This window comes from Sander vitreus, chromosome 14 (assembly GCF_031162955.1).
Source record: "Sander vitreus isolate 19-12246 chromosome 14, sanVit1, whole genome shotgun sequence".
NCBI classification, from domain to species: domain Eukaryota; kingdom Metazoa; phylum Chordata; class Actinopteri; order Perciformes; family Percidae; genus Sander; species Sander vitreus.
The window spans coordinates 1,398,925-1,422,500 of record NC_135868.1 but is presented as its reverse complement, the minus strand read 5'-3'; the positions used below and the strand labels follow the sequence as shown (position 1 = coordinate 1,422,500).

The following is a 23,576-nucleotide window of genomic DNA, read 5'->3' as shown; positions in this document are numbered from 1 at the left end:
AGGCCTCTCTCATCTTTTAAGTGGGAGAACTTGCACAATTGGTGGCTGACTAAATACTTGTTTGTCTCTACTGTATATATATACACATACATACATTATATATATAAATTAAATAATATATATATAATTAATTGAACTATTATGCTATTTGTGATCATTAATTGTAGTTGATCAGTACTTATTGTGCTAATGTGTGTGACTATGTTACTGATAATAACAATAGTAGCCTAATATAACAACTGTTATTTCTGCCAGTGTTGAGAAACCAAATCCAAACAGTTTTACTCATGTTGTCTGACATAAGATTTAACTAACTTAAATCTTGAATAATATGATTGGGGTTGTTTATGAAATCTGTAGTTTAATTTTACATATGATTTATGTTCTTTCTTAGAGTATGCAATGAGAGATCCTCGGCTTTACAGAGCAGTTGGTCTTTGCAAAAAGCTGGTAAGCAGTTTCTCTTACAGCTGGCGACGTAAAAAGCAGCTAACACAGGCACAAAGAGAACTGAAGCTTCCAGAGCATACACTGAAGACAGAGTGTCCCACAAGGTGAGGATCAAGGCAGGCAATGATTGCACGAGTCCTGGAGCAGTAGAGGGCGATTTCTCAGGTCTTGTCCGATGACAGAAAAGCCTGACACCTCATCCCCACCTGGCAGGACACAGACGTCCTCGAGGCCATCAACAAATCCCTCAGCCCTCTATCGGAATTTACTGATGCGCTTTCCAGTGAGAAGTATGTCAGCGTTTCCTTTGTGAAGCCAGTCCTCCACCTTTTCAGAGCCTCCATCTTGAAAGTGAACGATGATGAGACAGACCTAACCTGCACCATCAAGACAAAAATCCTGAGCTATCTGGATGAAAGATACGATGACCCTCTGACACAAGAACTGCTTGTTATGGCTTCTGTGCTTGATCTACGGTTCAAGCTGAGCTACGTCAGTGAGGAAAATGTTGCACCAATTCATACCAGACTGACTTCTGAAATGGCGAGGACTGCACCTGCAGCCATGGCTGTAAGTAATTATATTGATGTTAGATACACAGAATGTATGATAAATTAATGATTTTAAATAGATTAAAATGATATGAAATCCAGTGGTGTGTAATGTACTCTCTGGAAATACCTTTAGATTATTAGGGCTATTCATTATTCATATCTTATTTACTACACTCTTCAAGGACATGGGCCCAGCTGATCCCCATGGTGAGACTGCTGAGGATGCACCCACTACAAAAAAGAAAAAAACCTTGGGGAGTTTCTTCAAGACTGCTGAGGGAGCCACACAAAGAGTCAGTCCTCTCCAAGAACAACAAGCCATATCTTCTGAGCTACAGTCGTACCTACAATCAGGTAACAGACAGTGAGGAGGACCCGCTTGACTGGTGGAGGGAACATCAGAGACTCTTCCCACGTCTCTCAAAACTGGCAAAGAAGTACTTATGCATCCCGGCTACAAGTTCTCCCGCTGAGAGGGTGTTCAGCACAGGGGGGGAATGTGGTGACCTGCCTTCGCTCATCCCTCAAGCCAGAAAATGTTGACAGGTTAGGGTTTCTTTCCAAAAACCTGTAAATTTGTCTTTTCTGCATAGTTCTGCCTTGAAATGTTCTCATTTGGTTACATTCGGTTATGGAATATTTGTTTTGTATTGATTGTATATTTTGAGTTTTATTCACATCCATTATGCAGGTACAATGCAAGTTTATATTTTGCTTCCTTAAATATATTTACTCAATGTAAAATGGAAAACAGTGCCCTGTTGAAGTTTTGCTACATTTTCTTTATTGTTTTATTTATTCTTTCAGGAGATGCACTGAATTTTGGTGAATAAGAGGACCTATTTTATTTTGATGCACACATTTGCACACTAGCAGGAATGTAGCACAATATGGATGTGAAAGTAGTGTTATGACTGTGGTCATATTGTTTCTTTGGTCTGCTGTGTGTGCCCTGTGTTTTTTTTTCTGTTGTGTTCAATTTCACATGCAAATAGGTGTGTGCCATAGCCGTAAGAGGATTGGTGGAGAGGTTTCAGGCCCGAACCTGTGATTGGCTGCAGCTGGGGAAACCACCCAGATATAAGGAGCCAAGATGGTGGCCGTCGGTGGGCAGCAGGCCTTCCTCGTCCTCCTCATCTCCCAACCGGCCACACTTTTGCTTTGTGCAACTTTGGTTTAGATTAGATATTGTTTGTGTTTTGTTTGGTGAGGGTGGACCGCCAGGTGTGTTAATCTTGGTTTCTCCTGTTCTGTTAGTTAGGGAGGGAAGTCTTTTGTCATTTGTTTTGCCCTTTAGTTTGTTAGGTTAGTTTCTTATCTCCCAGTTAATACTGAATACAGTATTCTTTCAAATCCTCCTCAGTCAGGTTAGACCAATCTATTTTCCCCACACACATGTTGTTATCTACAGACACGAGAGTAGGTATATTTCCTAGATTTACAGATAAAGAAAAAGGCTCAGTAGTGGCAAATTCATAATTAATTCTCATGGCCTCTAAAGAATCATGTGCATCAACCGTGCAAATGCAGTGATCTAGCCATGAGGTTGCGTACCATGCCTCACTGATGTAAGTGTAGCTACTATCAGGCAAGAGTACTTTGCTAGAAAGAATCAGACCATTATCAGAACAAAACTGCATTAAATATTTGGCAAATAAGGAGCTGCCATCGGAAACATCTGCATTCATATCTCCCACAATAAAGAAGCACATGGAAGCATCATCTTGAATGAAAGACATGACACAAGCCGATCTATTAAGATATTCATCTTCATTTTGAGAACACTCATAGGGTGTATAAATGTTTAAGATATTGAAGTTTTTATTACCACAATTAAACTCAATTCCTATGGCCCAATCAGCATCCAGTCTAACCACAATAACCAGCTCATCACATCTACCATGAACTATCCTGGTACTCAGGTCAGTAGTAAATTCACCCGCCCCATAAAAGTCTTTCTGCAGGGAATATAGACCCTCTAAATCCTGCTTTGATAAAAAAAAAAAACTTTCTTGAACACATAGTACATCACAGGCCTCCAAACGTTTATCCACGACAAGGCGGCGCGATTTGTCTGCTTCACTGTGCCCAACGTGCAGTCCTCGTGCACATACATTGTATCAGTGGAATATTCCTTTTACGAGCCATGGAAACAGCTTCTATATGTATACACACATAAGCTATGTGTGTATACATATATATAGAAGCTATGTGTGTATACATGGATATAGAAGCTGTGTGTGTATACATGTATATAGAAGCTATGTGTGTATACATGGATATAGAAGCTGTGTGTGTAAGCTTTAATATACATATATATATATATACACACAGCTTCTATATACATGTACACACACATAACTTCTATATCCATGTACACACACATAGCTTCAATATCCATGTACACACACATATCTTGTATATATTTCTATATATTTCAGATGTAAACGTGTCCCACCTGTCCCCTGGTCCGCTGACAGCTTCCTCTCAGACTTCATGTTAAAGTTCCCCCCGACCTGTTTCAGGAAATACAACAAGACGTTAGCAGGAGCTAGCTGCTAGCGGCTAACCTTAGCTTTAGCACCGACTCCCTGCGACATTAAAAGAGAAAACAAACCTGCTCTGTGTAGCTTTGTTCCAGCTTTTAAAACCACATCCAGCAGTTTGGGACCTTTCTTTCTTCTTAAGAAACTAAACACTGGCGCCTTTTACTCCGCCGTTCTCATCACGATGTGACTACACAAACAGTTAACGTTAGTTCCGGGGACGGACGGTATTACGGGTCGTACCAACAACTTCCGGGCAAATGTTACGTTGTCTAGACTCAAGTTTGACTATAAAATAAAGAAACACGGGCGTCCGATGCCGGAACAGAGACGGCACTGCACGTCTCACTTTATTCACCCACAACACAGTCAATACTACACTTTATCCACTTCCGCTTTTCCCCTTCACAATAAAAGCTCTATGGTTTACTGTAACTTCCTCTTAACCTTCAACTGAGAGGTAACATACCTTACACTTAAACAACATTTAAGCTCTTCTGTGTTTAAATAAATAATGTTACAGCTGTAACGCTGCTAGAATCAGATATCTAGTTAAAATATCAGTAACAGAATTAATACATAAACAAATTATTTCATTAAGGAAATGATGGAATAGTAACTTGATCCATTGATTGATCGGTAAATGTTTTTTTGGGGAGATTTTGACGGTGTTTTCTGCTGTAGGGTTGTGTGGTTGCATATTGAGAAACGACAGATTGACAACACTTGGCCTCGTTTGAACGTGTACATGGAGAGAGGTTTACCCCCTTGCCGCTGACCCATTCCCGCTGGGTCTAACGTTAGCGGTCCACTGACCCGTTGTCGCTGGGTCTAACTGTTCCTCCTCATTCCCTCCGAGAACGTCTCCTGAGCTGCATCGGGCGGCTCTCCTCCCAGCGAGCTTCGACAAAGTTTACGGCCTCACTGACGCGTATTGTCACTGGACAACTAACAGCAATCGCCATGTTGTTGTGTACCCATCAAATGACCACAGTAAACAGTCCAATGGCCTTTCCATCAGGGCTGTTGGAACGAATACTGAAAGTCAAATAATGTGAATAATAAAAAAGCAATGCTATTCGAATGCTGAAATTACTATTCAAACGTGACATTTTTTTAATAAATATGTTGGTTAACGTTAGCTAATCTCCCTCTTCTCGCCTTGGCCTACCCGCATGTGTCACTCATGTCACGTCTTATGAACAATAAGTTAGCGGGAGTGAGAAACACAAGGCATTGTGAGGTCTAAGCTAACGTTACGTACAGAGTAACGTTAGTACAGGGGGGAGTGACAGGCTGCGGCTGGACATCTGAAGAAAGATGGGAAACAGTTTTAACATGACTTTAAAATCCTAACTGTGTTGCGAGTTATAGTAACGTTAGCTTAGCTGGGAGCTTCATAAAGAAAGCTAAACTTTATATGTTAGCTGCCATACAGCTGTCAGAGTGAGCTTCTACTTCATATATTACCTTCTAGTAGCTGTATTCTCAGTAATGTGACAATCTGCAAGAAACAGGTTGCTTTTAAATCACTAAAATAGTAGTGACAGCACCGTTTGGCTTAGTTATCAATGCCGTTAGCATCGTGGCTAACACTGTTGTTACTTATGGCATTTTTCCATTACATGGTACCTGCTCGACTCTACTCTACTCGGCTCGACCCCGTCCTCCTTTTTCCATTGCAGATTTAGTACCGCCTCATACCTGAGGCGAGCGTGGCTAATTGACATAGCGACGCCGCAGGAAACTGCTGTGACCTAACGTGACACACACACACACACACACACACACACACAGAACGTCAAAGGTGTGTTATTTTTGACTCTCAGCATAAGAAAAGTTGTTTCAAAAGAAGCTGGAGGCAGCAAAACACTGCTGTCTAAACTATTTTAAACTGGCGGGTTTGTTCAGGACAGCCTTGTCTTTCCAGAGCCGGTCTTCTGACGATCTATGCTGCCTTGTCGAAAAATGCTACCGTAGCACAAATCGATAGTAGAGTCTATGGAGTCGCGCTGCCCTATTGAAATGTGCTTCCTTATGTGTTCCCATTTCCATTTGTGCAGGCAGGCTGAATCCCATAGAGGTATAACAGTATTGACATCGTATGTATGTCTTATTCTGATAGACAAATACACCCTATCAAATAATGCTCCCCCAACAGACTCATTATATGTTGCACCACTACTCACTCCATGTGTACTGTCAGGAGATAAGGAGCATATTTTGATATTCTATTAAAACATTTATTATTACCACAAATACAGTACAATGTGTTATTTCTATAACGTAAACGTAACAGTATCGACCGCATGCCCGACCGCAAGGTTGCATAGATTTATGGGCGGGGAATCAGACCACGTTTGTGGGTCGTGCGCATGCGCAGAAGCGCTAAGTAGCACATCTCGATAGGTAGCATAGATCGACAGAACACCGGATTAACCATTAGGGCAAATGGTCACTTGCCCAGGGGCACAGGACATCTAAGGGGCCCTGGGCTCTGTCAAATATTATGTTAGATCACATTATAAACGCAGTCCTCACTTTCCTAACTATATGCAGATGTTTGCAACCCGTTCAATCATAATATTGTTAAATCACGTCAAAAACTGTAGCTTCCTGCGCAGCGAGCGAGGATGAGCTGTCACAGACCGTGGTAAAGTTGGTTTTATATTGGAAGGTCAAGCTGCATAATAGATTTTTCGAATGTGTTGAATATCCAACGTCCAATATAAAATCAACTTGACCACGGTCTGTCACAGCGAGTCTGCTGCGGTGTGGTGGCCCTGCATCCCGGCAAAGACTGGAGCGACTGAGCTGCCCCCCCGAGCCTCTGAAGGTGAAGTCAGTTTCCCCAGGTGAAGTTTAAACACACGTTCAATTTAAAGTTAAATTTTGTAATGAATGTAATGGATGTTAAAGGGGAGTCAGCGTCAACAGCGCGTCTATCACGTTAGCCAAAAGTCAAATCGCTCCCTCGTGATTTGTAAGAGCTTAGTTTTGATATTAGTAAAGACAAGAACAGCATAATACAAAATATTACAAACTGGCATGTTTGAATTCATTTACAGACGTTTACAGAGGGTCGCCATTTCGTTGGCGTTACGTTACAACACATTACGCAGTGCTCGCTGAGACCGATCACTTGTATTCAAATACTGTGTAGTGCACAGGAGGAAGAGAAGGAGGGAGATGAAGAAGGAGAAGGCAGGAAACTGGAGAGACCAGTCAGGGCAGAGCAGGAGAAGACCACAGAAGGAGATGTAGAAATAAGTGAAAGAGAAAAGGGAAAGGAAGACTTGACTGTGAGGGATGAAGAGGAGGCTGCAGATTCAGAGAGAGGGACAGAGGCAGAGAGTTATCAGGCCAAGAGGATGAAGATGACAGGGAGGAAGAGGCCAGTTGTAAGGCCCATTTGTTAAAATAAAATAAGTATAGCAGTGCCTCAACATAAAATGTTGATATAGTTGATTGTGAAACAATAAACATGATCTTGACTTTGAACTACATTTAACAGTGTAGGTTTACTTTGACTCCATACACACTAATTGCCTGCTTCATGATGATGATGTGATAATTTCACATTTTGCATTTTAGAAATAATAAGTTTTAAGTTAAAGCTTCCCTAGCTGTCTGCTTGATTTCAGTCTTGTTGCCCAGGGCACTGCATATAGCCCTCAATAAATCAGACTTCTTGTTGTTTTGGTATCTATTTTCCAGGTAACTACTGAGCCATCGGTGTGCTACTCCCCTAATCCCACATTTTTCCAGTTTGGTCATTAACAGTTTATGGTTATTGTATCAAAGGCTTTTTTTTTTTTTTTTATAGATCTATGAAAACGCCTACAGTGAATTCCTCATTATCCATAGCTGTAGATCTTTCTTCTGTTAGCTCCATCACTGCCATTGTAGTAGTTTGATCTGAAGCCATGTTGATGTTCACTCATTAGATTGTGTTTTTATATGAAATGATGAAATCTATGGATATAAAGCTTTTCTAATATTTTTGAGAACTGTGGAAGGAGAGAAATTGGTCTGTAGTTTGAGAAAGTGTGCTTATCTCCATTTTTGTAGATGGGAATGACCTTCGCAACTTTCATTTGATTAAAAAAAAAGCCTGTTTGTAATGATTGATTAAATATATGAGTCAGGGGTTTCACTATACTATGTACAATGTTTTTAACTAAAGCCATGTCAATACAATTACCATCAGTAGATTTCTAACTCCGACCCACCACCGCTGGGTCTAACGTTAGCGGTCCGCTGACCCTCTGCTGCTGGGTCTAACGTTAGCGGTCTGCTGACCCACTGCTGCTGGGTCTAACGTTAGCGGTCCGCTGACTCGCTGCCGCTGGGTCTAACATTAGCGGTCCCCTGACCCACTGCTGCTGGGTCTAACGTTAGCGGTCCGCTGACCCACTGCTGCTGGGTCTAACGTTAGCGGTCCGCTGACCCGCTGCCGCTGGGTCTAACGTTAGCGGTCCGCTGACCCTCTGCCGCTGGGTCTAACGTTAGCGGTCCGCTGACTCACTGCTGCTGGGTTTAACGTTAGCGGTCCGCTGACCCGTTGCTGGGTCAACTGTTCCTCCTCGTTCCCTCCGAGACCGTCACTCGAGCTGCGTCGGGCAGCTCTCCTCCCAGCGAGCTTCGACAGTTTACGGCCCCACTGACGCATATTGTCACTGTGACAACTAACAACAATCGCCATTTTGTTGTGTATCCATCAAATGACCACAGCAAACAGTCCAATGGCCTTTCTATTCATTTTATTTCTATGCGTGAGGACACCATGAAGACTCCAGAGACTGTTGATATTCACTCCATGCAGATTTATTTCTTACATTTTAACAAACAAACCGAGCTGCCTCGGACACATCAACTGACCACCGGTGATAGTCAGTCGAACAGACAACTGAATCCTAAGTTTCATATGACTCTCTTCTTATACAGCGTTGTGGTCGGTGTCAGTTGGACACATTCACGCCCACAGTTACCTGATGTTCGTTACATCTTTAGATGGACCTGAACTGGTGATATTTTTTACTTCTAACAGTCCTCTCAGCTTCCTTTTCTTAAGTACACCTAGGTCGTTGTGACCCAGACAATAACTACTAACATACCAACAAGACCTTAATCATGTTGGTGTCACTGATCATATTACCCTGGAACATAGCAATGCACAAGTGAGTTTTTATAGTTTTATACAGATCATAATATGTCCATCTCAGCTTTGATTCAAAGAGAAAACTCCTCCTCTCCCTGACAGGAAACACCTTGCTAGGCTAACTTCCCTATGCTACCTCCATCACATCTCCCTTGTTTAAACTAAAGATAGCTTTCAACCTGCACTTCCCGTCTCCCTGACACAGAGAGAAAAGTCTCCTCTCTGAGACTGCTGGGCCTAAATTGTCCTTAAACATGATACACAAAATTAAAACATGAACCCAATGTGTATTGAATAAACTCCCATATTGATACATGATTAATAGTGAATCTTGCTAAACATACGTTACTTAGAAAGAAGTGAATATATGTGTGGGCCCTATAAAATATCAGGTGGTTACATTTGTCTGATTTCTTGATTATAAATGATTATATGACAGACATAACAAAAAACAAAACAAACCATATCTAATAAAATATTTAACCCATGTGTTTTCTTCCCGCAACTTTTTATTTTTTTGGGTCAAAATTGTCCGGGTTCTCGGCAGTAAGTCGGACTCGTTTCAGGTGAGAGTTGGCCTCCGCCAGGGCTGCACTTTGTCACCAATCCTGTTTGTAGTATTTATGGACAGGATATCGAGGCGTAGTCGGGGTGGAGAGGGGTTGCAGTTCGGTGGGGTGGGGATCTCATCGCTGCTTTTTGCAGATGATGTGGTCCTGATGGCATCATCGGCCTGTGACCTTCAGCACTCACTGGATCGGTTCGCAGCCGAGTGTGAAGCGGCTGGGATGAGGATCAGCACCTCTAAATCGGAGGCCATGGTTCTCAGCAGGAAACCGATGGAGTGCCTTCTCCAGGTAGGGAATGAGTCCTTACCCCAAGTGAAGGAGTTCAAGTACCTTGGGGTCTTGTTCGCGAGTGAGGGGACAATGGAGCGGGAGATTGGTTGGAGAATCGGCACAGCAGGTGCGGTATTACATTCAATTTATCGCACCGTTGTGACGAAAAGAGAGCTGAGCCAGAAGGCAAAGCTCTCGATCTACCGGTCAGTTTTCGTTCCTACCCTCACCTATGGTCATGAAGGCTGGAGGTCATGACCGAAAGAACAAGATCCAGGGTACAAGCGGCCGAAATGGGTTTCCTCAGGAGGGTAGCTGGCGTCTCCCTTAGAGATAGGGTGAGAAGCTCAGTTATCCGTGAGGAGCTCGGAGTAGAGCCGCTGCTCCTCTGCGTCGAAAGGAGCCAGTTGAGGTGGTTCGGGCATCTGGTAAGGATGCCCCCTGGGCGCCTCCCTAGGGAGGTGTTCCAGGCACATCCAGCTGGGAGGAGGCCTCGGGGAAGACCCAGGACTAGGTGGAGGGACGTCCAGCTGGGAGGAGGCCTCGGGGGAGACCCAGGACTAGGTGGAGGGACGTCCAGCTGGGAGGAGGCCTCGGGGGAGACCCAGGACTAGGTGGAGGGACGTTCAGCTGGGAGGAGGTCTCGGGGGAGACCCAGGACTAGGTGGAGGGATTATATCTCTAACCTGGCCTGGGAACGCCTCGGGATCCCCCAGTCGGAGCTGGTTAATGTGGCCCGGGAAAGGGAAGTTTGGGGTCCCCTGCTGGAGCTGCTACCCCCGCGACCCGACCCCGGATAAGCGGATGAAGATGGATGGATGAAAATTTAAACCTTTTTTTTTTACAATTTGGTTGAAAGTCGCGATAGTCAATAAATCAATTAATCGCACGATAAAAAAAATGACCTCGATAATTTTTTCGGCCACGTTAATTACCATTTGCATGCTTGTTTGTTTTCCGTCTCTCTCTCTCTCTCTCCGTCTCTCTCTCTCTGTCTCTCTCTCTCTCTCTCTCCCTCTCCGTCTCTCTCTCCCTCTCTCTCTCTCTGTCTCTCTCTCTCTCTCTCTCTCTGTATCTCTCTCTCTCTCTCTCTCTCTCCGCCAGCAGTCCCGCCTTCCCACACAAAGATCATGCAACTGACAAGAGGGTTTACTCTTCCTATGATAAGGAACCGAGAGTGGTCATCCAGTCTCTTTGGGAGAGAGAGAGAGAGAGAGAGAGAGAGAGAGAGAGAGAGAGAGAGAGAGAGAGAGAGAGAGAGAAGACACTAGTTGTGAGTTTGTTATGGTTTTGGTGTTTTGTCTTGTCTTATTGTAGCCTGGTTTTCTGTCATGTCTTGTTTCCTTCTGTTGCGTGATTATTGGTCTTGTTTTATGTTCTGTTTCCTGTTTTATTTTGATAGTCTGTTCTCTGTCTTGTCTAGTTTTACTCCCTGTGTTTTCCCGCTCTTGTGATTGCCTGATGTTTTCCACCTGTTTCCCAGCCCTTGTGTCACCTGCCTCTTGTTACCTCGGTACCCTCTGTATTTAGTCTTTGTGTTCCCCTTGTCCGGTGTCAGATCATTGTATGTTGTTTGGAGTGCCTGGGTGGCATCTACCCTGTTTGTCTCTGTGTTTTGCCTGTTCCTGTTTTTGTTGGATGTTTGCCTGCTGTTCCAGGACACCTTTTGTTCGTTGGATTTCATTTAACTAAATCCTTGAGATTACTCTTGTTTCTGCCATCTTGCATTTGGGTCCCACATCCCCTGAAACTCCTGACAGAGTTGGAGGAATAAAAAAAGAAAAAGATGGAATTGGTTTCAAAGCCAAATGCGACAGCTGCAGTGTGGGACTTCAGATTCAAACTGAATGACCGTGGTGAACCACTTAACCTGAGCGAGCCGGTATGTCGCATTTGTTGTAAAACAGTAGCAACTAAAAGCGGTAACACAACAAACATGCATATGCACCTAAAACGCAATCATCCGGTGCAGTTTTCCCAGCTGGGAAAAAAAAACTACAACAGACGGGCCGTCTCCGTCTTCCCAGTACACAATCACTGGGGCGTTTAGTCGACAAACAAAGTACAAACAGGACAGCACAAAGTTGTGTGCACTCACAGACAGTGTAGTTCGCTTAATTGCTAAAGAGATGCTGCCCTTTAGTATTGTTGAAAAGCCAGCATTTCGATAAATGCTGCAAACATTTGACAGCCAGTCAGGGAGAACATACGTGTCACATACGGCAATTCCACAACTGTACAACAGCGTGAAAGACGACATACTAAAGGAGATCAAAGACATCCAATTTTACTCTGCCACTACGGATATGTGGTCAAGTTCAAACATGACCCCCTATATGAGCTTGACTATACACTACATAACTGCTGACTGGAGCCTGCATCCAAGTGTTTAGAGACCAGATATGTCCCAGATAACCATACTGCTGACACCCTTGGAGAAAACCTGAAGTCTGCTTTAGCAGACTGGGGACTGGATGAGCACAAACTAGTCTGCATCACTACAGACAATGGTGCTAACATTGCTGCTGCAATAAGGGATCTTGGCTGGCCATGGCTCAATTGCTTTGGCCACAACCTCCATCTCACTGTGTCCCATGGTCTGGACAGCAACAAAGATCGGACAGCGTGTGCCATAGGACTCTGTAAAAGTTTGGTCAACGCATTCAACCTGAGCTGGCTTAAGAGGAGAGACCTGAGGAAGGCACAACGTGAGGCTAATCTCCCCCACACAGTCTAATACTGGTGAGTGATGTTTAATTCATTGATATTTTGTGTTGCAAATTAAACTATTTAAAGAGTTTTTATTTTTATTTTATAGTAGCCTGTAGAATAACCTGTAGGTATCTAGTCTTTTAGTATGCACTGGCATATAAACATATAACATACAAATTAATAATGATAAATAATGGAAATGTAAAAGGTAGTTATTTGGTTAAGAATGTTGATATAGACTAACTAATGAACAAGAACAATATTATCTTTCACACAGGATGTTGTCACACGATGGGGCACTAAGCAGAAGATGGTAGAGAGGGTGCTGGAGCAACTCCCAGCCATAAGACGTGTCCTGGTTGAAGACAGAAAACATAGCCACCTCAACCCAACCTGGCAGGATGTTTCTGTGTTGGAGTCCATCAACGCAACAATGAAACCACTGGCTGACTTTACAGACATCCTCTCAGGGGAAAAATACGTCACGGTGTCCTCAGTTAAGCCTGTGCTGGAACTGATTAAAGACGACCTCTCTCCAGGCCCTGGTGACACTGCACTGACAGCCAGTATTAACCAAAACATGCGCAGGGTACTGACTGAAAAATACAGCTCATCTGCAATCCAAGTTCTCCTGAGAAAGGCCACCATCTTGGATCCAAGGTATCGTGGTAGCATGGAGGAGGCATGTGCATTGGATGATGTCAAACATCAGCTTGTGCAAGAGCTAGTGGACTTTGGACCAGAAGGAAGTGGAGAAGGTACCAGTGGTGAGAGCTGCAGCAAAGCCGCTGGAGGAAACAAGGATGAACCTACTGCTGCCGCACCCACCAAGAAGAAGAGGCTGAGTGACCTTCTTCAAAACAGAAGAGCTCGTCATCTCAGTCAGGCCCAGGCTGCATTTCCAAACAGAGTGCAGGCTAATGCAGAGCTGACCAAGTTCCTCCAAGAAGATGCACTTGATGCATCTTGTGATCCCTTGATGTGGTGGCATGACAATCAAAGAAGATATCCTTTGATGGCCAAGTTGGCCCAAAAATACATGTGCATTTGTGCAACAAGCACCAGCTCAGAGAGAATGTTTAGCACAGCTGGCAACATTGCTACGCCTGAGAGATCCTGCCTTAAGCCACACAAAGTCAACATGTTGGTGGACTTGGCTCGGAATCTGCCATAAAATCTCTCTCTCTCTCTCTCTCTCTCTGTGGACATAGACTGCAATTAACTTTTGCTTTATTTGAACAAAGCTTTATGCTGGAGAAATTATTTTTAAAAAGCTTTTTGCATATGGCCTGTTGAGGCATCTTTTGCACTTTTTGTTTACAAAGGTCCTAACTGGCAGTTTTGGCTGTTAAGGAATGTATCACTCTTTGTCTGAGCCTAAGGTTTAATATTTTTTGAAGTGCAATTTTGTTTACATCCATTTTATTTGTTTTTGGTTGCGTTTGGTATTTATTCAAGTGCATTTTTTGTTAACAGAGACTGAGAGACCATTTTATTGTTTTTGGTTGTTTGTAATTTATTGTGTATTTAAAATGTCTTCCAGTTACAGTGTTAAATATTCTTTAGAAATAAATGTTTACTGATCTTCAGGTGTACCTGCATCATTATCCCATTATCATGTTTAATGATACATTGATGACGTGTGAAATAAACGTGGTCATCATAAAAAAAATTAAAAAAAATCATATTAGATGAAAATGGTCTCAGAACGACAATATTATCGTTTATCGCAATAATTTCTGGGACAATTTATCGTCCAGCAGAATTTGTTATCGTGACAGGCCTAGTTGAAAGAAACCCAAATTTCTGATATCGAAACTTTTTGAAAATGGGTCATATTTGACCCGAGGAAAACAGGAGGGTTAAAATAAGAGTGTACTTTTTCCTACCACACAATATAACGTCTTCTATCTAGATGTTGATACATGATAATTTTTGTTTGATACTTGAGAAGTTTTGCTTGGATTTAAAGGCACAAACATTATTCCATGTCACCAGTCTCAGGTTCAGAAGAGTCTCCAGTCTGGTCTTCAGTCTCTGGTTGTAAAAGTGGATGTGGATGTGAGTTCCTGGCTGGTTCTGGTCCTCCACAGTCCTCTCCATCAGCTTCTGTTTCCATCTGACCAACACATTTATGTGTTTTGACACGAGAACGCCGGGAAAATCTTTTGTTACAAACAGTGCAACTGAATCTTTTCTCTCCTATGTGGACTACAGCCATGTGTGACCGTAAACTTCCTCTCTGTGTAAAAGATTTCTTACAGACTGAGCAGCTGAAAGGTTTTTCTCCTGTGTGGACTACCATGTGTGACCGTAAACTTCCTCTCTGTGTAAAAGATTTCTTACAGACTGAGCAGCTGAAAGGTTTTTCTCCTGTGTGGACTACCATGTGTGACCGTAAACTTCCCCTCTCTGTAAAAGATTTCTTACAGACTGAGCAGCTGAAAAGTTTTTCTCCTGTGTGGACTACCATGTGTGACCGTAAACTTCCTCTCTCTGTAAAAGATTTCTTACAGACTGAGCAGCTGAAAGGTTTTTCTCCTGTGTGAGTTCTCATGTGTTTTAGTAAATCTCCACTCTGTGTAAATGATTTTTTACAAACTGAGCAGCTAAAAGGTTTTTCTCCTGTGTGAGTTCTCATGTGTGACCGTACATTTTCACTCCGTGTAAAAGATTCATTACAAACTGAGCAGCTAAAAGGTTTCTCTCCTGTGTGAGTAATCATGTGTCTATTCAGATTTCCCTTTTGGCCAAATCTTTTCCCACACTCAGAGCAGCTGAATGTTTTCTTACATCTTGAATCATGTTTCAGAGAGTTTAAAGTTGACTGAGGTTCTCTGGTCTCCTTCCAATCAGCACTGTCATCAGTCTCAGGATCAGAAGAGTCTCCAGTCTGGTCTTCAGTCTCTGGTTGTAAAAGTGGATGTGAGTTCCTGGCTGGTTCTGGTCTTCCACAGTCCTCTCCATTAGCTTCTGTTTCCATGTGTTGAGTTTGTCTTTGATGAAGCTGTGAGGACTGAGCTTTCTCTTCATCATCTTCACTCTTTACAGGGACAGGAGTGAATGGGAACTTGGTGATATCAGCCTCCTCCAGTCCTTGAAGCTTCTCTCCCTCCTGACTGACACATAGTTCCTCTTGTTCCTCTTTAATGTGTGGGGGGGGCTCTGGCTCCTGCTGGTCCACACTGGAGCTACACTCCTGCTGCTTAGGGGGAACCTCTTCTTTAACCACCAACAGCTGCTCAACATCTGCAGGGAACACATACAGAGAAATGTTGAGGAACTGTATCTTATCTTATTGAAAGTGACGACAGGTGAGTCAACTTCGGTGGGGCTTTCAACAGATGTAGACAATTACGGTATTGTATATGATTCCAAACCCACCCCGAATAGGCCCTCAGATAAGTAGGCTAAGTTACCGTAAGCAATGCATCTGTAAAGTATTTCCTTATTGTAAATTCATGATTTTCTCGCGACTATATGACCTACGGGTAATGCTAACTCAGTAATACAGTGGGCAATAAAGCACTGTAAAGAAAAGACCTTTACGACAGCAGATGTGGTAAAAACACTACCACTTGTGTCCAAAGTGGCCGCTACAATCAACACAAACTGAAAGTTACATATAGCCACATTAAGAGGCATAACAAGAAACTTGTCAGAATAACAGAGTGCGAAGTGGCATTAACTACATTTAAATGGTTCAAGTTGTGTGTGTCTGATGAACCGTGAGTAAAACCAATCATTTTTGTTTATCGGTGTTTTTTTGCCCCCAACGGCTCCTTCCAGGCAGCGCTGCCTGGAAGGCACTAGGATTAGGCACTGGTTACGGTTAGGTTTGGGGTTAAGGTTAGGTGCCTTGGAGGCAGCGGACGCAACGCTGCCTGGAAGGAGCCACTGGGGGCAAAAAACACCATCGAGCATCATTTTTGTCTGATCTGGACATTATTTGAGTCTTTCACTGTGTTTTGGTGAGACTTTTGTTGATGCAGAGCTAATCTAATCATCATGTGGCTTCCTAATGCTAGTTTAGCTGTACCTTTATATTTCTAGTAAGACTGTTGTATTTGGACAATGTTGACATTCTCTTATGTAAATGACATTGAGGTCTGTTTTTATGGAGCAATCTGTGTTATTTCTTTCCCCAAGCAGTACATCCCTATATGTAAACATCACCTATACAGTCCTAAGTCCAATACCTATTCAATAATTGGTCCTTCGAGCCGGAAGTGAAGTTTTCCCCGGATCTCAGGATGCAGTCTAGTTTCACATACAGTGGAGCAGTACTAGAATCAACACGTCCAAAGCGACAGTTACATCCTCTACTTTAGAGACTACGAAATGAGTTTTGTCGGCCACAGGCAAGCCATTACAACTCCTAGTTATCTGCACACAGCACAGTATGCGTTCCTCCAACCCATTAAGTCAGACAGGCAAGGCAGCATTATTTGCATAGCACATTTCAGCAACAGGGCAATTCAAAGTGCTTTACATAAAACATCAAAGAGAAGTTAAAAGCAATTAAAAAATTAAAAACAGATAGCTTGTTTGTGCGATAGACTACAGACTCTGTACTACATTTAACAATTATTTATTAAACACTAAATATTCCATTAAAATAATAATATATAATTAATAAATGATATCTATATATCTATCTATATAGCCATCTGCCACATGGCATTAAAAGGTTTGTACCAAAATAGTTCTGTTTTTCAGTCTTCATTTTTGCAAAGGTGCAGCTACTTTCTTCTGTTCCTCTGCTTTCTACATGTCAGAGCTTCACGGGGGGCTGGCCGACACACACACACAAACACTGTCGCACACACCAGACGCCAGCCACCACGTCACTTCTGTGAACTGTTAGACAGTGTTTACCTCAGGCTAATTAATTAGCTAGTAAGTGGCGATTTTTGGCAGCCAGCCTTCCAAAGGAAAGCACAATGAAAGTCAATGTTAACCGATCATTAACCATTTGACCGACAAGCAGGAAACAGAGTCTCAGCTCACCGTCTGGGAGGCTCTGACACACTTTCCGCACTCCGTGTCCGCGGACAGCTGTAGGCTTGTCCCGGTTAATGTTCTGTGCATTGTCGGACACATGCAGCCACTTTCCTGAAACCGCTTGCGAGACTGACACAAGTCCACAGCGGCGTGTATGTCCGACCCTATCTCCACCGCCTCCACCTGCAGGTTGTCAACTGTGTGGTTTGGAATGAAAAGGGAGAAAACAGGACAGAGTAACACGGCAGATATCTATTTTCCCGATTAGAACTGTCGCAGCGTTAACTGGGGCTCAGCTCATGAAGCTGCTCAGACCAACTGACCTTGAAGGTGGAGAAAATCACCCTTTGGTCTGATTCAACCACTGTCCTCAGATTGCTTCATTCCACATCCTGCCACTTGGATGTCTTTGTAGGCAACAGGATCACAGAAATTCCAGATCTAACAGACTTAAAATGACTAAGAGGCGAAGAAAAAATTGCGAGGGGGTGATTCATTTTCATAAAGTAGGCTAAAAATAGCCAAATTACACAAGCTTTACCCGCTGTCGCAACAGTGTCAGCACTCGCAAATGTGGCATTTCTTGAAGCAGTTGAGTTGCTCAATTTTATCCATTTTTGAAAATAATAAGTACGACTTGACAAAGTAACTATTTAAAAGTCAGTTTATCAGCTTTAGGATATTTCAAACACACACATACAGGCTGAGACTGCGCTCTCAGTGCGTGTTCCCAGTTAGACATTTACGTCCCTTAATGGGTAAAGGCACAATATGTAACTTTCTGCCGCTAGGGGTCTCTCAACCAAAACAAAGGATGGTAAACACAGACTTTTGATGACGTTGGGAAGTTGCGTGGTATTATGGGAGTTGCAGTTTTTAGTGTTACCTTCGCTGGTTAGAATGCATCTTTTCACGGACGAGTTTACCCATTCAAGTTTATTCACGCCACGTTTAGTAACGTTTATTCATGTTATTCTAATAAAATAGCTGCAGTTTCCCCAACATAATTACATTTTTTCTTGATTCGATTTTTATTTTTAGCTGACCAGTTAGCTAGTGATCCAGCAAGTTAACATTAGCCAGTAGCTGAAACACAAAATATTTCACATATCAATGTCACCTTTTGGATGGTTTCAACACCAGCGGACAGGGTTTGTTGTAACGCTAGCTAGCTACTCAACGAGGATGAGCGACGGGTGTGGGTGTGGATTGCCAGGGGAATCTCCGCGATGGCGAGGACGTTCGATGCCTGTTGTGCAGTAGCAGAACATCTCCCAGCTGCCTGGAATGATCTCCCCTTCACTTTTCTGTAATCTTAACTTTTTGTTTTGGTGCTTAACCCACCTTTTGTCTGGTTAATTTAACTTACCGTAAAGACAGCTAAACGCGTAGGGAGGAGAAATTCGGCTGGGAGGAGATTTTCGCCACAGACACCGCTAGCGCTAATGGAGACGTAGCTAGCTAGCTAACGTTTGGATGGCCGCTGTTGTGACTCGGGTGCTGGGTCTGATATGGTCTGTTTCCCAACGCTTCATTAAACTGCCGTTAGCGTCGTAAGCTCCAGGCACTGGGGTTAAGTGCTGGCCTGGGGGGATTGCTGTAATGAAAGTGGCTGGCTTCTAGCTGACTGAGGGCTAAAGGTAACTAGCTAGTTATATGTCCTGGGGCAGTTGTCAGCTCTCATCCCGACTGAGTCTCTCTGCTCCGGGGGAGTGAGGCAGACAGACCGGGGTGTGCTAGCTAGCTGGCTAAATTAGCATTAGATTAATCATCTATCTATCTATACAGCTATCGTTAACTTTACTGGTGAACTCATTCGTGGGTTAGACCAGTGCTGTTAACCATGGTCAAAACAATCATACTAAAAATTACTTTTTGAGCATGTTGAACGATGTTGTAACCCTATAATGTTATCCACCAAGCATTAGCTAGCATTAACGTTAGCTACTTGTCAACCAGCACATTGTAGTAACGTTAAGCTGGATCGATATTGATATGTATCAATAAAGACGGTCTCTGTTGTATTACTGTGTTGCAAAGTGGCATGTAATCAATCACAAAATGATGCTACGTGGCAAAAAAGCAGCATTACGGTTACAAGTATTTTTTTCTGTGACATTATATGATTTACAATTACTCCTGAACATATCATCTGGGTGCCGTGTTTTGACAGAAGTTACGAGTAAGTAGAGGGTGAGAGGTTATATGACGCCACTGACGGGCGACTAAATGAAATGCGACATGTCTGAAAATAAAATAACAGACACACACACACACAAAGACAAAGACACAAACACTACACACACACACACACACACACACACACACACACACCAAAACAAGTTCCTTCCCGAGAATATTTAGCAGAGGCACCGTGGCTCCGTCCGGCGCTTCTCCCAACTTTATTTCCCCTAAAAACCCTGTTAACATTCCTACCTCTCTCTTCATCATCTTCACTCTTCACAGGGACAGGAGTGAATGGGAACTTGGTGATATCAGCCTCCTCCAGCCCTTGAAGCTGCTCTCCCTCCTGACTGCTCCACATTTCCTCCTGTTCCTCTTTAATGTGTGGGGGGGGCTCTGGCTCCTGCTGCTCCTCTTTAATAACAATCTGGCTTTTGTCGTCTGGAGGCAAAGCTGAAACACAGACAGAAGTTAATGTCAGCTAAAGCTTAGAGATTGCAGGGTTGCAGTGTGAAAATGAGACTAAAAAAAGCTGTAAGACCCCATAGGGCCTTACATGAAGTCAGTGCTACAAGCTAACTGGAGATTTTAAAATATGACGTCTAAGTACCGGTTCAGATGACTTGAATTGTCATCATGTTTTTGTATTTTGTATTTGTTCTTGTTACAGACACACACACAAATGCACACGCACACACACACACACAGACACAGACAGAGAGATGGGTGAATTAAGTAGAGGTTGACATAATCGGCAATGGCCGATATCTGAGTATATCAAGCCGCTTAATAGGCAGGCGGATCTGTGGGCAGCCTAGTGTTAAAAACATGAATAGGCGACATTTTTTACAGCGCACCCAGACCAACTGCCTCCAGCCCCTCCCCTGACACTTATTGTTGCTCCCCGTACTTATTGTTGCATGACAGCGTCAACAACAATAAGTACACGGCAAGAACACTAGCAACATGCTACTACTTATGAAAGCCTCTGAGCCTGAAGTGCATCGTTGCTAACAGAGCCTTCAGTTCTCCGTGCCTGTATCCATTGACTGCATTTATGGACTCGAGCATGAATGAAACCCTTAAAGGTCCCATGACGTGGTGCTCTTTGGATGCTTAGACCTTAGTGGTCCTCTAATACTGTATCTGAAGTCTCTTTTATATAGGCCTTAGTGGTCCTCTAATACTGTATCTGAAGTCTCTTTTATATAGGCCTTAGTGGTCCCCTAATACTGTATCTGAAGTCTCTTTTATATAGGCCTTAGTGGTCCCCTAATACTGTATCTGAAGTCTCTTTTATAAAGGTCTTAGAGGTCCCCTAATTCAAAAATCCTATGAAAAATCGAGGAAGGGATGAAGTGACCCTGCCCGGAGGAAGCCCGGGGCCCCCGTCTGGAGCCAGGCCCAGATGGAGGGCTCGTCAGCGAGCGTCTGGTGGTCCGGTTTGCCACGGAGCCCGGCCGGGCACAGCCCGAAAAAGCTACGTGGCGGGCATCTCTCCATCCCATGGGCCCACCACCTGTGGAAGGAACCGCTGGGGTCGGGTGCGCTGCCACATGGGTGGCAGTGAAGGTCAGGGGCCTCGACGGACCAGACCCGGGCAGCAGAGGCTGGCTCTGGGGACGTGGAATGTCACCTCTCTGTGGGGGAAGGAGCCGGAACTTGTGCGGGAGGTGGAGCGCTACCGGTTAGATCTGGTGGGGCTTACCTCTACGCACAGTCTTGGTTCTGGAACCATACTCCTGGATAGGGGTTGGACTCTTTTCTTCTCCGGAGTTGCCCAGGGTGTGAGGCGCCGGGCGGGTGTGGGGATACTCACAAGCCCCGGCTGAGCGCCGCTACGTTGGAGTTTAACCCGGTGGGACGAGAGGGTCGCCTCCCTACGCCTGCGGGTTGTGGGAGGAAAACTCTGACTGTTGTTTGTGCATATGCACCAAACAAGAATTCGGAGTATTCGGCCTTCTTGGAGACCTTGAGTGGAGTCCTGCATGGGGGCTCCAGTCGGGGGACTCCATAGTTCTGCTGGAGGACTTCAACGCGCACGTGGGTAATGATGGAGACACATGGAGAGGCGTGATTGGGAGGAACGGTCTCCCTGATCTAAACCAGAGTGGTTGTTTGTTGTTGGACTTCTGTGCTAGTCATGGATTGTCTATAACGAACACCATGTTCGAACATAGGGATGCTCATAAGTGTACTTGGTACCAGAGCACCCTAGGCCAAAGGTCAATGATCGATTTTATAATCGTTTCATCTGATCTGAGGCCGTATGTTTTGGACACTTGGGTGAAGAGAGGGGCGGAGCTGTCAACCGATCACCATCTGGTGGTGAGTTGGGTCAGGGGGTGGGGGAAGACTCTGGACAGACCTGGTAAGCCGAAACGGGTAGTGCGGGTAAATTGGGAACGTCTGGAGGAGGCCCCTGTCCGACAGACTTTCAACTCACACCTCCGGCGGAGCTTTTCGTGCATCCCTGTGGAGGCTGGGGGCATTGAACCCGAGTGGACAATGTTCAAGGACCGAAGGGCCCGAAGGGCTGCAGCCTCTGCCGTGAAAGAGGCAAAGCAGCGTGTGTGGGAGAAGTTCGGAGAAGACATGGAGAAGGACTTTCGGTCGGCACCAAGGTACTTCTGGAAAACCATTCGCCACCTCAGGAGGGGGAAGCGTGGAAGGAGCACTTTGAGGAACTCCTAAATCCGACTAATACGCCCTCTATGGTAGAGGCAGAGCTGGAGGATGAGGGGGGATTGGCATCAATTTCCCTGGTGGAGGTTGCTGAGGTAGTTAAACAACTCCACAGTGGCAAAGCCCCAGGAATTGATGAGATCCGTCCAGAAATGCTTAAAGCTCTGGGTGTGGAGGGGTTGTCTTGGTTGACACGCCTCTTCAACATTGTGTGGAAGTCTGGGACGGTGCCTAAGGAGTGGCAGACCGGGGTGGTGGTTCCCCTTTTTTAAAAAGGGGGGATCAGAGGGTGTGTGCCAATTACAGGGGTATCACACTTCTCAGCCTCCCGGTAAAGTCTACTCCAAGGTGCTGGAAAGGAGGGTTCGGTCGATAGTCGAATCTCAGGTTGAAGAGGAACAATGCGGATTCCGTCCCTGGTCGTGGAACAACGGACCAGATCTTTACTCTCGCAAGGATCCTGGAGGGAGCCTGGGAGTATGCCCAACCAGTCTACATGTGTTTTGTGGATCTGGAGAAGGCGTATGACCGGGTGCCCCGGGAGATACTGTGGGAGGTGCTGCGGGAGTACGAGGCGGTGCCTTCTCAGGGCCATCCAATCTCTGTACGACCAAAGCGAGAGCTGTGTCCGGGTTCTCGGCAGTAAGTCGGACTCGTTTCAGGTGAGAGTTGGCCTCCGCCAAGGCTGCGCTTTGTCACCAATCCTGTTTGTAGTATTTATGGACAGGATATCGAGGCGTAGTCGGGGTGGAGAGGGGTTGCAGTTCGGTGGGGTGGGGATCTCATCGCTGCGTTTTGCAGATGATGTGGTCCTGATGGCATCATCGGCCTGTGACCTTCAGCACTCACTGGATCGGTTCGCAGTCGAGCGTGAAGCGGCTGGGATGAGGATCAGCACCTCTAAATCGGAGGCCATGGTTCTCAGCAGCAAACCGATGGAGTGCCTTCTCCAGGTAGAGAATGAGTCCTTACCCCAAGTGAAGGAGTTCCAGTACCTTGGGGTCTTGTTCGCGAGTGAGGGGACAATGGAGCGGGAGATTGGTCGAAGAATCGGCACAGCGGGTGCGGTATTACATTCAAATTATCGCACCGTTGTGACGAAAAGAGAGCTGAGCCAGAAGGCAAAGCTCTCAATCTACCGGTCAGTTTTTGTTCCTACCCTCACCTATGGTCATGAAGGCTGGGTCATGACCGAAAGAACAAGATCCAGGGTACAAGCGGCCGAAATGGGTTTCCTCAGGAGGGTAGCTGGCGTCTCCCTTAGAGATAGGGTGAGAAGCTCAGTTATCCGCGAGGAGCTCGGAGTAGAGCTTTGCGTCGAAAGGAGCCAGTTGAGGTGGTTCGGGCATCTGGTAAGGATGCCCCCTGGGCGCCTCCCTAGGGAGGTGTTCCAGGCACGTCCAGCTGGGAGGAGGCCTCAGGGAAGACCCAGGACTAGGTG

The 23,576-nt window shown here is 44.7% G+C and overlaps 2 protein-coding genes across 2 annotated transcripts in view; both read right to left on the bottom strand.

Annotated features, from left to right (window-relative positions):
* Positions 1–3,919, bottom strand: part of LOC144529232 (uncharacterized) — a 32,251-nt gene extending 28,332 nt beyond the window's left edge. The window contains exons 1-2 of the mRNA XM_078268237.1: positions 3,622–3,919; positions 3,463–3,520 (exon numbers count right to left, since the gene is read on the bottom strand). Of these exons, the coding sequence (XP_078124363.1) occupies positions 3,463–3,502 (40 nt within the window). The 5' untranslated portion in view covers positions 3,503–3,520; positions 3,622–3,919. The remainder of the gene's footprint in view (positions 1–3,462; positions 3,521–3,621) is intronic.
* A 6,701-nt stretch (positions 3,920–10,620) lies between these two features.
* The window catches only part of LOC144529231 (uncharacterized), a 39,035-nt gene continuing 26,079 nt past the window's right edge, over positions 10,621–23,576 (bottom strand). Inside the window, 2 exon segments of the mRNA XM_078268236.1 lie at positions 10,621–15,511; positions 19,703–19,903. Coding sequence (XP_078124362.1) covers positions 14,244–15,511; positions 19,703–19,903 — 1,469 coding nt within the window. The 3' untranslated portion in view covers positions 10,621–14,243.